The sequence below is a fragment of the Neolamprologus multifasciatus genome, chromosome 17 (genome assembly GCF_963576455.1).
Source record: "Neolamprologus multifasciatus chromosome 17, fNeoMul1.2, whole genome shotgun sequence".
Classification (NCBI taxonomy): Eukaryota; Metazoa; Chordata; class Actinopteri; order Cichliformes; family Cichlidae; genus Neolamprologus; species Neolamprologus multifasciatus.
The window spans coordinates 13,817,546-13,831,962 of record NC_140455.1 but is presented as its reverse complement, the minus strand read 5'-3'; the positions used below and the strand labels follow the sequence as shown (position 1 = coordinate 13,831,962).

Here is a 14,417-nt window from a genome sequence, read left to right as displayed (position 1 = left end):
ACGCATCATACTGATGTCTTTGGAAATTTATTTCTCTCTCACTCTTATTGTCTTCAGACACCGTGAAAACTGAAGAAACACAAAGTTTACAACATAAATGTTTTGAGCTTATCAGTCTCTCATATCAGTGTCCATAAACAGTCTTGTGCAAGCAGAACAGAAAAAATGCACAATAATGGATATAACAAAAATGCCCTCTCATTACCAGTGTAGAACACGTATGCAACATTATACAAACAATATACATGAAACCATATCGTGTGCACCTCTTGGACCACATGCAGAATAACATTAACGCTGAGGCTGTAGATGCATCTGTAGCCATGTATCCATGCTAGCTCCACGATGCCATGGTTGCGCTCTCAACCAAACTCTGGTCATGTGACAATTACAAACTTTACCTCATACAAGCTTTACAGAACTTTACATATTTAACAAACCCATATTTTGTAATCACATATTTTAGACATGTTTTTTAATTAATGTTACACTTTTATCATCTTATCTTGTAAATAAATGAACTAAATTAAGCATGAATCTATCACAGAAACATGAAATAACCAACTTTATTTTAACTGTCTCAGGGACAGTTACACAGAGAACAGCGGACGTTAATGTTTTTGTCACTTTTTACGGAATCAAACTCAAAGTAAGGTCAGTACTTCCAAGCTTTAAATGCTGCACGCTCATACTCTCTCCCGCACTCGATATTATCCATTGTTGATCTGCACACAGCTGTTGCCAGGAACGTCGCACTCGCTTACGTCATTGTCATGAGACACTCTCGCAAAAAAATCACAGTTTTAGTAACGCAGCGTGCTTATGGGAAAGTAACAGTAGTCTAATTACTGTTTTAGCAACAATAATCCCTTACTTTACTCGTTACTTGAAAAAAGTAATCAGATTACAGTAGCGTGTTACTTGTAACACATTACTGCCTATCTCTGGTTATGACACCATGATAATGGCTTGCCAAATTTTAAGAGTAATCATCTTTTGTCTTTGTTGCATTTTAGGCTTGGGAATATTTTAAACAGATTTCATGGACTCTGATGAATGAGAGAACTTACCCATAACCTAGCAGTTATGAAAGCTTCTGTAATAGGAGCTACAGTAATGTAGGCAGGCAGAGCTTCTACTGTTCTACTGTCCATAGGAGCCATTAAAGTTTATTGAACATACATAGTGACTCCTGCCACCTTGATTCCATTTCAAGCTGCCTAATAAAATCAGGGTGATCCTGGGTAGTCCCTTGTTAGTGCCTATCATTTCCAGTCCTTCTCTTCTCCTTCTCAACCTCATGCTCAGCTAACATAACCCCTCATATTATCCTCATGTTCACTAGTCTAGAGGGACCAACCCTGATTTCTACATAAAGACAAGAAGACGCATCTCACCAGCTGCACTCTCAGGAAACAAAGGTATATCCGTGGCAAGACTTTAAAGACAGATGAGAGGTTACTGAGATTCAGAGCAGGTTATAGGACCCAACGGAAGGCTTAGGAAAATCCTCTGTCTCTGAGCAAATGACCACCCCCACACACACACACCACCACCACCACCACCCCACATGTGCAGGCTTCAACTGAAAACAGCATGTGGTTTTATCAAAGGGACTTTGATCAAATGCAAAATCACTTTGAGTTTTTCCAGCACAGACAACATCATAAACTTTAAAAGTTTTTTTTCTGCAGTTGAATAGAAATTTACATGAAGAAATTATTTCTAAAACTGAGCTTTTCACTTTTATCTGCAGCTGACAATAACATGGCTGGGAGCCCTCTTTCAGTTTTTGTTTTTTGTTTTTAATCTGACACAGTTTTCTGGATCTGGTGTATATCATTCATTCCAGAAATGTCATTACTTGCGTAATTTAGAAGCATCTACAAACAATGTAATTGTTCTTCAGTTTGACGGGTGAAAAATTGCCTTTGCGATTCATCTTCATCAAAAAGGTGGTTTACACTAGTTGGTAGATTCTGCAAGTCATCATACTTTTATGTCTTTAAGCATCACCCAGCAACTTTTGATGTGTTGGAGTTATGTTTAGAAGCTGTTATTTTAGTTACAACTCTGTATTTTTGTATTGTTTTGAGAGCTACATATGGAAAAAACAGATGATCTGTGTTCTAGAGAGTTTTTACATTACAGCAGCAAGATATAAGCCTTAAAAGGATCAAAAGGTAACATTGAAAATGCAGCCCAAAGGGGAGACATGACTTCAGGTATTCATTTTACAGATGTCTGGTGTAACCTGGGAGTAAAAGAGATAATAATTGTGAGGACATTAACCTGTGCTGACTACACTGTGCTCAGCTGTTGTTATAAATAATTCAGGGCCATGTCATTTTAAATAACCCTGCATGAAGTGTATTCTGAGAAAACCCTGCTTAAATAAATTCAGTTCCCTGCTTAAAATTTCAAGATGTATTTAATACACAGTGATCGAAAGACAAAAGGGCAGAATGAAGATAAGTGCATAAAATGTATTTTTACAATTAGAATTCTAATGATATCAACTTCCTGGAACAGTGGTTTTGATTGTGTGTCGAGGTGGTCTGAGGGGTTATGACTAAAATGTGACAACACCACCTAGGAGAATGTCACCCCTAGGAAATATAACGAGTCTTTTAAACCAACCAGAAAAGATTACACAGGTTTGAGTATACACTACTGAGGGAGATTGGCTCCAGTATTAATATACCTTTAATAATTGCATTTGTTAAAACCAAAAAAAGAAAGAAAAAGAATAATGCATGATAAAAGTTGACTGTGGCACATCCTATCCTGTAGTAGTGTCCTAAATTCAATAAACCCACCATATATTGAACTGGACTTACCAATAGCTGAGGACCGTGATAGAAGAAAATCACACATATGTTACACTGCTGAAATGATGGGCCAACTCATCTCCTGTGCAACATATTTATTTTTACAGAAAACTGTAAAAACAGAAAAATATGACAATCATATCACAATCAACGGAACAGAGGCTATAGCTGGTAGCAGCACCAGAATTAAGAATACTGTATCCAACTGCCAGTAATAGTGTAGCAGCCTTCTCCACAATGGCTGGAAATAAGTGAATCGGCCACTCTGTTCTCACTTCCATCTTGTAATCCTTTCCTTTCACAAATCACCCATGACACTTATCTCCGCCTACTCCACTCTGCCTGCACTTATTTCCACTCTCTTGCGCTACTTTTGAATAGTTGAAGCCTGTTTTTTTAAACTCGTCAACCTTCACTATCTCTACGCTTTGCATATTCACCTTTCCCTCTTACTCACGCATGTATTCTGTCGTGCTTTGCCTTGCTGGCTTTCATTCCTCTTCACTTCAGAGAATACCTCCATCCCTGCAGGCTCTCTTCCACCTGCTCACTGCTTTCACTAGGATGTAGTGCAAAACAATATAGTCTGTAAACATCATGGTTCACAGGGACTCCTGTCTGACCTCGTCAGTCAACCTGTCTATCACCACCACAAACAGGAAGAGGTTCACTTTGAACCCATCTGTCACTCCTACTGCACATCTTACAACTGCCACACTGTCATTATATACAGTGGGGCAAAAAAGTATTTAGTCAGCCACCGATTGTGCAAGTTCCCCCACTTAAAATGATGACAGAGGTCAGTAGTTTGCACCAGAGGTACACTTCAACTGTGAGAGACAGAATGTGAAAAAAAAATCCATGAATTCACATGGTAGGATTTGTAAAGAATTTATTCGTAAATCAGGGTGGAAAATAAGTATTTGGTCAATAACAAAAATACAACTCAATACTTTGTAACATAACCTTTGTTGGCAATAACAGAGGTCAAACGTTTACTATAGGTCTTTACCAGGTTTGCACACACAGTAGCTGGTATTTTGGCCCATTCCTCCATGCAGATCTTCTAAAGAGCAGTGATGTTTTGGGGCTGTCGCCGAGCAACACGGACTTTCAACTCCCGCCACAGATTTTCTATGGGGTTGAGGTCTGGAGACTGGCTAGGCCACTCCAGGACTTTCAAATGCTTCTTACGGAGCCACTCCTTTGTTGCCCGGGCGGTGTGTTTTGGATCATTGTCATGTTGGAAGACCCAGCCTCGTTTCATCTTCAAAGTTCTCACTGATGGAAGGAGGTTTTGGCTCAAAATCTCACGATACTTGGCCCCATTCATTCTGTCCTTAACACGGATCAGTCGTCCTGTCCCCTTGGCAGAAAAACAGCCCCATAGCATGATGTTTCCACCCCCATGCTTCACAGTAGGTATGGTGTTCTTGGGATGCAACTCAGTATTCTTCTTCCTCCAAACACGACGAGTTGAGTTTATACCAAAAAGTTCTACTTTGGTTTCATCTGACCACATGACATTCTCCCAATCCTCTGCTGTATCATCCATGTGCTCTCTGGCAAACTTCAGACGGGCCTGGACATGCACTGGCTTCAGCAGCGGAACACGTCTGGCACTGCGGGATTTGATTCCCTGCCGTTGTAGTGTGTTACTGATGGTGACCTTTGTTACTTTGGTCCCAGCTCTCTGCAGGTCATTCACCAGGTCCCCCCGTGTGGTTCTGGGATCTTTGCTCACCGTTCTCATGATCATTTTGACCCCACGGGATGAGATCTTGCGTGGAGCCCCAGATCGAGGGAGATTATCAGTGGTCTTGTATGTCTTCCATTTTCTGATGATTGCTCCCACAGTTGATTTTTTCACACCAAGCTGCTTGCCTATTGTAGATTCACTCTTCCCAGTCTGGTGCAGGTCTACAATTCTTTTCCTGGTGTCCTTCGAAAGCTCTTTGGTCTTGGCCATGGCGGAGTTTGGAGTCTGACTGGTTGAGGCTGTGGACAGGTGTCTTTTATACAGATGATGAGGTCAAACAGGTGCCATTCATACAGGTAACGAGTGGGGGACAGAAAAGCTTCTTACAGAAGACGTTACAGGTCTGTGAGAGCCAGGGATTTTCCTTGTTTGAGGTGACCAAATACTTATTTTCCACCCTGATTTACGAATAAATTCTTTACAAATCCTACCATGTGAATTCATGGATTGTTTTTTCACATTCTGTCTCTCACAGTTGAAGTGTACCTCTGGTGCAAATTACTGACCTCTGTCATCATTTTAAGTGGGGGAACTTGCACAATCGGTGGCTGACTAAATACTTTTTTGCCCCACTGTATGTCCTCCACCACCCTCACATACTTCTCTGCTACTCCTTCCTTATGCAGCATCACAGTTTCTCTCTTGGCATCCTATCATATGCTTTCACTAGATCCACAAAAACACAACGTAACTCCTTCTAACCTTCTCTATACATCTCCATTAATGCTCAAAGCAAACATCACATCTGTAGTGCTCTTTCTCAGCATGTAGGAGTACTTCTACTCACTGATACTCACTGATACTCAGCTCTCTTCTTAACTTAGCATTAATAGTTCTTTCCCATATCTTGATGGTATGACTCAAGATTGTGTTAAACAATCTGGCCTTCTATCCTCTCTCTTAGACATCTTCATTCCTTCACAGGTATGTGATCTGGACAAACCACCTTCCCATTCATCATCCTCTTCAAAGCACATCCTTTCCAGCTTGATCTCTTTGCCTAGCCAGTCAGTATAACTCCTATTCTCATTTTGTAGTGTCCATCCTCACATAAAACTCACTGGAAGCGTTTCCCTTTTCCTATATCATCTCTTTCTTTTCTTGGCTTCCCAGTACTCCTGTTTACTTTTTCATCTCCTTGACTATACCACCTTTTCTGCAGCAAGAGTACTGACAGGGAATAGAAAGAGAGAACATATTTCTCCCATATTCACTTCTCTTCATTGGCTCCCTGTTAATTCCAGAATTGAATTTAAATTCCTGCTCCTTACAAACAAGTTCTTGAATAACCAGGCCCCATCTTATCTTAATGACCTTATAATACCATATAATCCCATTAGAGGACATTGCTCTCAGACTGCAGGCTTACTTGTGGTTCCTAGAGTATTTAGAAGTAAGTGGGAGGCAGAGCCTTCAGCCTTCAGGCAACTGTTGTTGTGATTTGGTGCTAAATAAATAAAATTGAACTGAATGGAACTCAACCCTGGTCTCAACGAATGGAAATGTCATTCTGTATGATCTACATGTCTGACTTGGCCCAGATTATACACTGGATGCCCTTCCAGATACAAGCCTCTAAATTTATTCAGCCTTGACAACAGCACTAAGAGTACACTCAAAGCCAGTGTTGACTTCAGGTATTGCATGGGCTTGAATCCTGTGACGAGGGGATGACTTTTTCTACTTTTAATTAGCTCAAACAATTTAGGGTTCTTTTCTCACAGAGCCAATAGAAATCTAGTTCATTCTCTCACTACAGCAGCTCAGCAGATGTGCTTTGTTCTGCAAACCAACTAATTCTGTTGACTTGATGATGAAACCCACAGAGCTGAGATCAGCTGCTGCCATATGATACACTTGGTTTAGCTCCTTACCTTGGGACTAGTTGGGCTCCAAACTGGAGCAGTTATAATGAGGCATATGTTTTGTTGGCATTTAAATTTAACATGCAATTTTTCTGCATTTATGTCCTATCCTGGCAGGTTGGCAGATGCATCTGCTTCTTGGAGAAAACACATAGTATCGATTAGCTGAATCACCTGTGACAGTTAAACGAAAGGCTTTCCACAGCTAATATTTGCCTGACTGTGGACAAAACTGAATCAACCCGCCTTTTTCTTTTTTTTTTAATGTTTCAAGATGATTTATAAACTTTGTTGATGTTATTCTATTCTAATAACAACGCTGCACTCACCTGGTTCAAATTGCCTTGTGTAAAATCTTGTGATCCATGAAATACCACAATTAAAATGTTAAAAATGATTTTGACTAAAAGTTAAACAAAAACATTGTTTTTGTGAAAAGATTTGAGATAACTTTGCAGTAAAAACCTGATTGTGACATAGTGAGAACTGAAGCAGAAATGGTGACAAATTACAGGGAAAACCAGAGAATGGGAAAAAAAAATAGAGGTAGCCACTCTAATGTCACCCATATGTTTCTGGACTCTCCCCTGTTTAGTTTTTAATTCATGATCTCTAAAACAAGCGTGGAGGAAGGCTTGTTAGCTAGCTGAATCTGGAAACACTATGGCTGCAACACAAAGACACACATAATGCTGCAGCAGGCTAACAAAGGAAAATCATCAGCAGTGTAATGTACTAGTGGAATATTTGTGTTTCATCTTTCAACCTCTATGACTTTCTTCTAAAAAGTTATTCCCTTGTATGAAAAGAGTGTGTGTGCTAACATAGAAGTCAACTAATTGTAAGCTGTGTTCAAGGTCATGGCGCACTTTGTGTGTCTTTGCTATCAGACGGGTGACTGTGGCAGTGGGAAGAAATCTCCCCACAGTGTGAATAGACAAAGATTTTATTCACCAATAAGTATAAATGAGCTGTTATTTTTTTCTTTCGGTATCAATGCTGGTGCAAAGACTGTTAAGCTATTGATCCTGGTGCAAAGGTTTCTTTCAATAAATCTCAGAAAATCTGTTTGGTTTTGAAATGTATTTTCCAAAATAATGGTGGTGTTCATTCATCAACCTGTAAATGCTGTTAAAAATGTTCTGTGTAGAGTTCATGATGTGCATGATTGGTTTATAATTACTTAAACAATTTCATGAATATATATAGTTTGTGTTAAAATGTCTTTATTTGAAATGTACATGTGTAAAGTGTAACGGTGTGTTCACACCGAACGCGATGGACGCGAACAAAAACGCCCCAAACGCCCCTACTTTGACGCGTGCACATTCGCGTCTCAACGCGTGTCCAAGAAAAATCCATCGCGCTTCAAAATATGATATTTTGACGCGCGTGAACCGGAAATGTGGGAGGGATGTGGGAGGAAGTTGTGCCAGACCGGTATCTTTGCAAGATGGCAGCTGTCGAGTTAGCGCTTGAAGAGAGAGTCTCCGTTCTCTATGTACTGTGGAGAGCAGAGCAGCGGCGTAAAAGACGCCCTCGCCGTACCTGGGTCCATCAGGTCCTCCAGAGGCGTGAGCAGTTTGGTGAGTTTCACCATTTGCTCCAGGAGCTGCGCCTGGATGACGGCCGATTTCAGCGATATCACCGTCTTTCACTCGGCCAGTTTGAGGACCTGCTTTCCCGCGTCGGTCCCAGAATCGCCCGCCTAGACACCAACTACAGGCGCTCAATCCCACCTGCAGAGCGCCTGTCCATCTGCCTGAGGTTAGTAAAAGTATTTAATATGGTAGTCCTTTATTGATACCTGTGCTAATATATGCTAAACTATCCATTTATACACTGCTAACATGGATGTGCTATGCTAACAGTGAATGCTCTCGGTTTTTACTGAAAGCAAACTGTGGTACGGAGACGACTGTTTATAATATTTCTAGTGATACTCAGAAGGTCTCATCAAGTCCCGATTTAATTCGATTTATGCTGTTATCAGTGTTTGAATGATAGCATGGCTGTGGTGTCATATCAATGTATGCGCTCGGTGTTTGCTGATATCAAACTGTAGCATTAGGACCACTGAGTTAACCTTTGTAGTGATACTCACTCCTTTTTATTTAGACCTGGTTTAATTCTGGGATAGTTGAATATTTGTATATAATCCCCGCAGACTGTTTTAGATTATATCTAATATATATCATGTAATTATCCTTATAATTACAAAAGGTTTTATGTAAGATTTATGTTTTGCAATTTGTAATTTTGGAATTTCAATAATGTATTTTGTAACTGCAGTACACATAATACTCATTTTAAACAATTTTGTCCAGGTTCCTTGCCAGCAAACAACTCCTCCAGAGAGGCTGTCCTGGTGAGGGAGAAATTCATGGCTCACTTCTCAGCGGAGGGAGCTGTGTCTTGGCAACCAAAGGAGTAGCCTGTTTGAAGTCCGAGTGACTTCCCCACAACGGCTCTTTTAAGAGCCACCCACAAACCTCTAAAGAGTGTTCCTGTCCTTTTAATTTTTTCTTAATAAATGGAGCTCTACTCCAAAATAAACTAACCTCTTTTTACTCTCTTAAGTAACTTGTCTTCACTATGTTCCTATATACAGTGTGGTGCAAAAGTTTGGGCAACCTTATTAATAGTCATTATTTTCCTGTATGAATCGCTGTTACAATGAAAAATGTCAGTTAAATATATCATATAGGAGACACACACATTGATATACACTAAATATTTATTTCATTTCTCTTTTTTTGTGTCGCCAATTTATGCACCTGCTTGATTTAAACACTTATTGCACACTTTCTGTAAACTGCATTTCACTTCTCAAATATCACTGTGTGTGTCTCCTATATGATATATTTAACTGACTATTTTTATTGTGACAACCAGTGATTTGTACAAGAAAATAATTACTTTTCACAATGTTGCCCAAACTTTTGCATCCCACTGTATTAGTATGTTTTGTCATTAGTATAATATGAAATAAATTCTACTTGTGTCAAGTCGGGTGCCAATATTTGCTGTGTAGTAGAACAGAGACATTTTGTCATTATAAATGTTTATTTGAAAAAATATAAATTCATTAACAAAAACATTTATCATAAATATATGAAATGTAACTATTTACAGAGAGACAGGAATAAAAAGGACCCAGCTTGGAGTGGAAGAGCCTCAGGGAGAAGGAGGAGAAAAATAAGAACATTGTTTCTGCCCTGGAGAGCTGCTGCCTCATCAGAAAACTACTGATCATTAGGGTCCAATGTTTCCAAATTTAACACAGCTGTGCTGTTTTCAAAAACTAATTTATAAATTTGAAATTTCACGAATTCTCGTGTCTGAGGCGGCATGCTCTCCAGAGCAGGAACAAGGCCGAGGAGGAAATGTTCAGTTGGAGACGGGCGTGGCCTCTTTAGGGACTCCAGGATGGCCAGCTCCACCGCCGATGGACCGTCCTGGGACCCGTCCCTCGCCCGCCTTCGAGCTGTCCTCCTCTGTGGGCCTGTAAAACACAGCACAAAACAACACAAAGTAATGAGAAGGCTGCTACTAGATTTTCATTTTCAAAATTGAAAAAAAAACATGATATAAACAGATTGGTTGTAGATATTTAGTAAAGGTGATCACAAGGGAATTCAAGCAAGTAAAAAGCTGTCAGTGCTTGATGTTCATACCTGTGGGTGCAGCAGCAGGAGCTGAGGGACCAGGGACTGGGGAGCCAGGAGAAGAGACAGCTGAGGACTCTGCTGCATGATTACTTGACTCTATCAAGACAATATTAGATGTTAACAGGTTGAAGACAATAGTCATAGAGAATATTATATTATTATATACTTATTATTATTATTATATACAGTGGTCTCTCATTTATTGCAGCACATGAACAGTAGTCACAGTTCTCACAAGTTGATTCTCAAAGTGAAAACCTTTGTCGATTTTAAAACGTAAAAGTATTATGCCGTGCTTTTTCTCCGTCTGCGGCGCCACTTTTGTGCGCCTTTTTTGCTCCCGGTGCAGGTGTGTATTTCCGAATGAGGCTCATAGTTATGAGTGTTTTTGTGCTGTTTTTTTCTATTGGACGTGATGGTTATCAAAACCAAACATGATAAGTTTGGCAAGCGCAGGAGACACGACATGGAGGAGATTTGTCATTTGGGCTGCAGAATGCAATGCGCATTGTTGAAAGCTGTACGGTGCAATAAAAAAAATCAGCGAAAAGGCGAGGCAGTGACGGATGAACAGCGGGACTACTGTATACTGTTTATTAATAAACAAAATATGTTCCTGTATGACAACACGCATAAATTAACTGCCTACATTAACTCAATGTAAACATACCTTCTGACTGACACTCCCCTGCTGCCTCTTCGGGCTGTCCCTGGTCCTCGGGGGAGAAGTTCTCCACGGTCCGCACCATATTACCGCTAGTCTCCCGCGGGGTGAGGAAGGGGTCCAGAAACCCCATGACCGCGAAGAACTTCCATCTTCTCCCCGATCCTGCTGCAGACCCACTCCTCTTCTCCTTCTCTGCCTTCTTCTCCTTATTATAAGTGTCCCTGAGGCTCTTCCACTTTCTCCTGCAGATGTCCTCTGAATAAACGCATTATCTTGTTAGCGGAAAGGTATTTGTACATCAGTGGGAAAATAGCGGGACAGTAGGCAGGCTTGCTAGCTTTTGCGCGGGTTCATCGGGTTAGTCTGAAAATTAAAAAGAAGGAATGAACTTACCAGGTTGCCCGATCTCCTCACTTATGTGTCTCCAAGCTAGGTCCTTTTTATTCCTGTCTCGGTAAAAGTAGTAGCTAGCATCGTATAGCTCCGGGTGATTAGCCACGGCACTGATTAGCTTTTCCTCCATACTGAATGAAGAATGAAGGGCTTTGGCTGGATCTGCCCCTTTGACCTAGGTCAGAGCCACGTCACCAGGCTCCTGATTGGTTGTCGCGGCGCGATTTGACGCTGGAGTTCAGATTTTTCCAACTCGAGCGGTAGACGCGAAACGCGCGTATGCACAAAATGCAACACAAAAACTCACGCGCGTGGTTTTATTCGCGAGTCAAACGCGCCAGACGCGCTACACTGACGCGCGTTTCACGCGTTTTGGCGTTTTCGCGACGCAAATCTGCTTCCGAATTTTCGCGGGACCCGCAATCGCGCGTCATCGCGCTTTTCCATTGACTTTACATGTAAACCTGACGCTCTATTCGCGTCCATCGCGTTCGGTGTGAACACACCGTAAGAGCTAGTGTCTCGTGACAATACCCTTAACGAGAGTACACAAGACTTTTCATGGACTGTGAGGGAGCAGATGTCTCTCATGAAGCGTGTTAAGCGAAAGGTTTACTAAAAGAAAACCTTTTAGTAACACAAGGACTTAAGGACTTATTTTCAGGACAAGCAGTCAACGAGGTATTTGTCATTTGAGAAATTTTTTTATTTGTGTTTGGACTTAATATGTGTACTGTAACTTTGCTAATTGGATTGTACTGTTCACTCGTAACCAGTTCTCACAGCGTATCGGCGTATTGGCATACTGGCAATGGTGAAGCTAAGGAGGAGAGAAAGCCGAAGTAATAAACGGCCATTTCAAAGAACCGACCTCCGTCTGTGTTGTCGTGAAGAGAGCTACAAACAAATAAAAAACAAAAAACAAAAATGGCTCCCAATTGTTCCCCATTCTTTTAGTGTAAAGAAGTTGTCTCAGTTATTTCAGTTACCTATTTGTTAATTCACAGTGAACACAATGTAACACAGTGCCCTGGGCTGCAAAATACCTACTTTTTGCAGTTCCTACATACTGGCCAGCAAGCATCACTGATATCACAAATTAAAGTTTTATCTCCATTTCAAAGAAGTCTGCAAAGTATATGTATTTAAGATTCATAGAGCATATTGGGTCAGTTGAGGGTCATTAATCAAATATATATATATATATATACATATACATACCAAGGGCTCAGAGAAGAGCTCGAGAGGATGTGGAGGGTAACGGTGGTCCCCGTGGTAATCGGAGCACTAGGTGCGGTGACTCCCAAGCTAGGCGAGTGGCTCCAGCAGATCCCGGGAATAACATCGGAGATCTCTGTCCAGAAGAGCGCAGTCCTGGGAACAGCTAAGATACTGCACAGGACCCTCAAGCTCCCAGGCTTCTGGTAGAGGACCCGAGCTTGAAGGATTAACCGCCCGCAGGGGCGTGCTGGGTGTTTTGTATATATATATATATGTATGTATATATATGTATGTATATGTATATGTATGTATGTATATATATATGTATGTATATATATATATATATATGTATGTATATATATATATATATGTATGTATATGTACTGGATATATAGAGAGCCATATAGTTTAAATATGAATCCCATAAAACGGATGCAAGACATATGGGAGTATGGAAAAAACAGAGACTGATGTGAGAGCTTGTCTTTGATTACAGGACAGGAGAGGAAGGGGAGGAGGGAGGAGTTGGCAGTGAAGCTCTTTGTCTGTCTCCACTCAGTTTTCTCTCCTTCCCCATGCGAACCAGATCTGCCCTTGTAGCTTTTCCATCGTCTGTCTTCTGCCCTCACATTGCCAATCGTCCCTCGTGCTGCCTCAGCTGCTCAACAGATGGCCAGTTGGCTCATTAACTTTAATAAATCTAACATCAATTAGACTGGAGGTAATGGGAATGCCGTGGAGGTGATTGCAAGGTAGTGGCACCCCATATGAAAAGCCCCCCTCCTCTTAATGAATAGCTCTCATCAGACCCGATATATGTATTCAAGTGCCAAAAGTGTGGTATTAAAACATTGCAGTGCCATCACAGATTGAGGGATGGACAGATGAGTGAAGGACATAGGAGGCAATTTCTTTCTGATACGTCATATCACATGAGCCGACCTTGATGGATTCATTATCTCCATCTGTGCTCGCACACCTTCTCTTTGTCCTCCTCTTTGTTCTTCTTTTCTTTGCCTTCTCCTGTCATTTACCCATGAAATGTCTCAGGCCCAGCCCTCTCTGACACACATCTGTCTATTGCTGGTAACAAGCTCCTTTCCTAACTTCTCTCATAGTACATCTTTCAGGCAGCCTATCTTCTGCTGCTTGTTGTCTCTCTCCTTGAACTTTTTACTTCATTACTCCTTCCTGACCTTTGCTGCTGCTTGGACAAATGAGACTCTGCCTTTATGAATAACTCTGCTTTTCTATCCCTTTCAAAGATGGGTGATATGCGAAGAGTGAAAAGGGGGAGGCTTGACCCCTTGACCCCTACAATGACCAAATTCTGTTATTGTATTTGTGGTTTATCATGGGTCCCATTAGTGAGGGTTGGGGGTGTTACTGTATCTTTCCTCTGTAATGGAACGTTTCCGTCCTGATAAAATTTGTCTTTATCACCGACTGAAAGGTTTAACAAAGAGGTAACTGGTGGAAATCATATGCTATGGACTTCCAATTATGACATTTCAAGTTACCTATGGGAAATTTTGACTAACATGTTGATGATAGTGCTGTCCACCACTATCACCAAAACACCTAATCAGTGAAAGACTGGTGATTGTCACTCTTGTTGCAATCCAATAGTGGAAATTCATTCAATTCAGTTCAGTTCACCTGAGCCCTGAGCTGTAGCTCAGGTGGCAGAGCGGATCAGCCACTAACCAGAAGGTCGGTGGTTCAATCCCAGGCTGCCCAAATATCCTTGGGCAAGATACTAACCCCATGTTGCTCTCCGATGCATCCATCGGAGTGTGAATGTTAGATACTTAGCACTTAAGCTTAGAAGTGCATGTGTGATTGGGTGAATGAATTAGCTGTATAAAGCGCTTTGAGTGCTCGAACAGAGTAGAAAAGCGCTATATAAGAACCAGTCCATTTACCATTTACCATTTATATAACAGCAGTCACCTCAAGGCGCTTAATATTGTAAATGGTTAATCACCACTCAAAGCATTTTTATACAAC

General features: G+C 41.0%; 1 protein-coding gene across 1 annotated transcript; it reads right to left on the bottom strand.

Moving 5' to 3' along the window:
• Positions 1-9,553: 9,553 nt before the first annotated feature.
• Positions 9,554-11,698, bottom strand: LOC146499076 (uncharacterized). The gene is made up of 4 exons (XM_085138349.1): positions 11,187-11,698; positions 10,797-11,048; positions 10,133-10,222; positions 9,554-9,960 (listed from the first exon to the last, which is right to left on the bottom strand). The coding sequence occupies exons 1-4, from the start codon at positions 11,314-11,316 to the stop codon at positions 9,701-9,703; spliced, it is 732 nt and encodes a 243-aa protein (XP_084994475.1). The 5' UTR covers positions 11,317-11,698; the 3' UTR covers positions 9,554-9,700.
• Between the last annotated feature and the right edge of the window lie 2,719 nt (positions 11,699-14,417).

Bases quoted from the DNA above. Each gene is read 5' to 3' on its own strand.
- LOC146499076 (XM_085138349.1), bottom strand. From the start codon at position 11,316: ATGGAGGAAAAGCTAATCAGTGCCGTGGCTAATCACCCGGAGCTATAC. The intron at 11,049-11,186 runs GTAAGTTCATTC...GCGTTTATTCAG, and splicing joins TGAGGAGATCGGGCAACCTG to AGGACATCTGCAGGAGAAAG. The intron at 10,223-10,796 runs GTATGTTTACAT...TTGTCTTGATAG, and splicing joins AGGGGAGTGTCAGTCAGAAG to AGTCAAGTAATCATGCAGCA.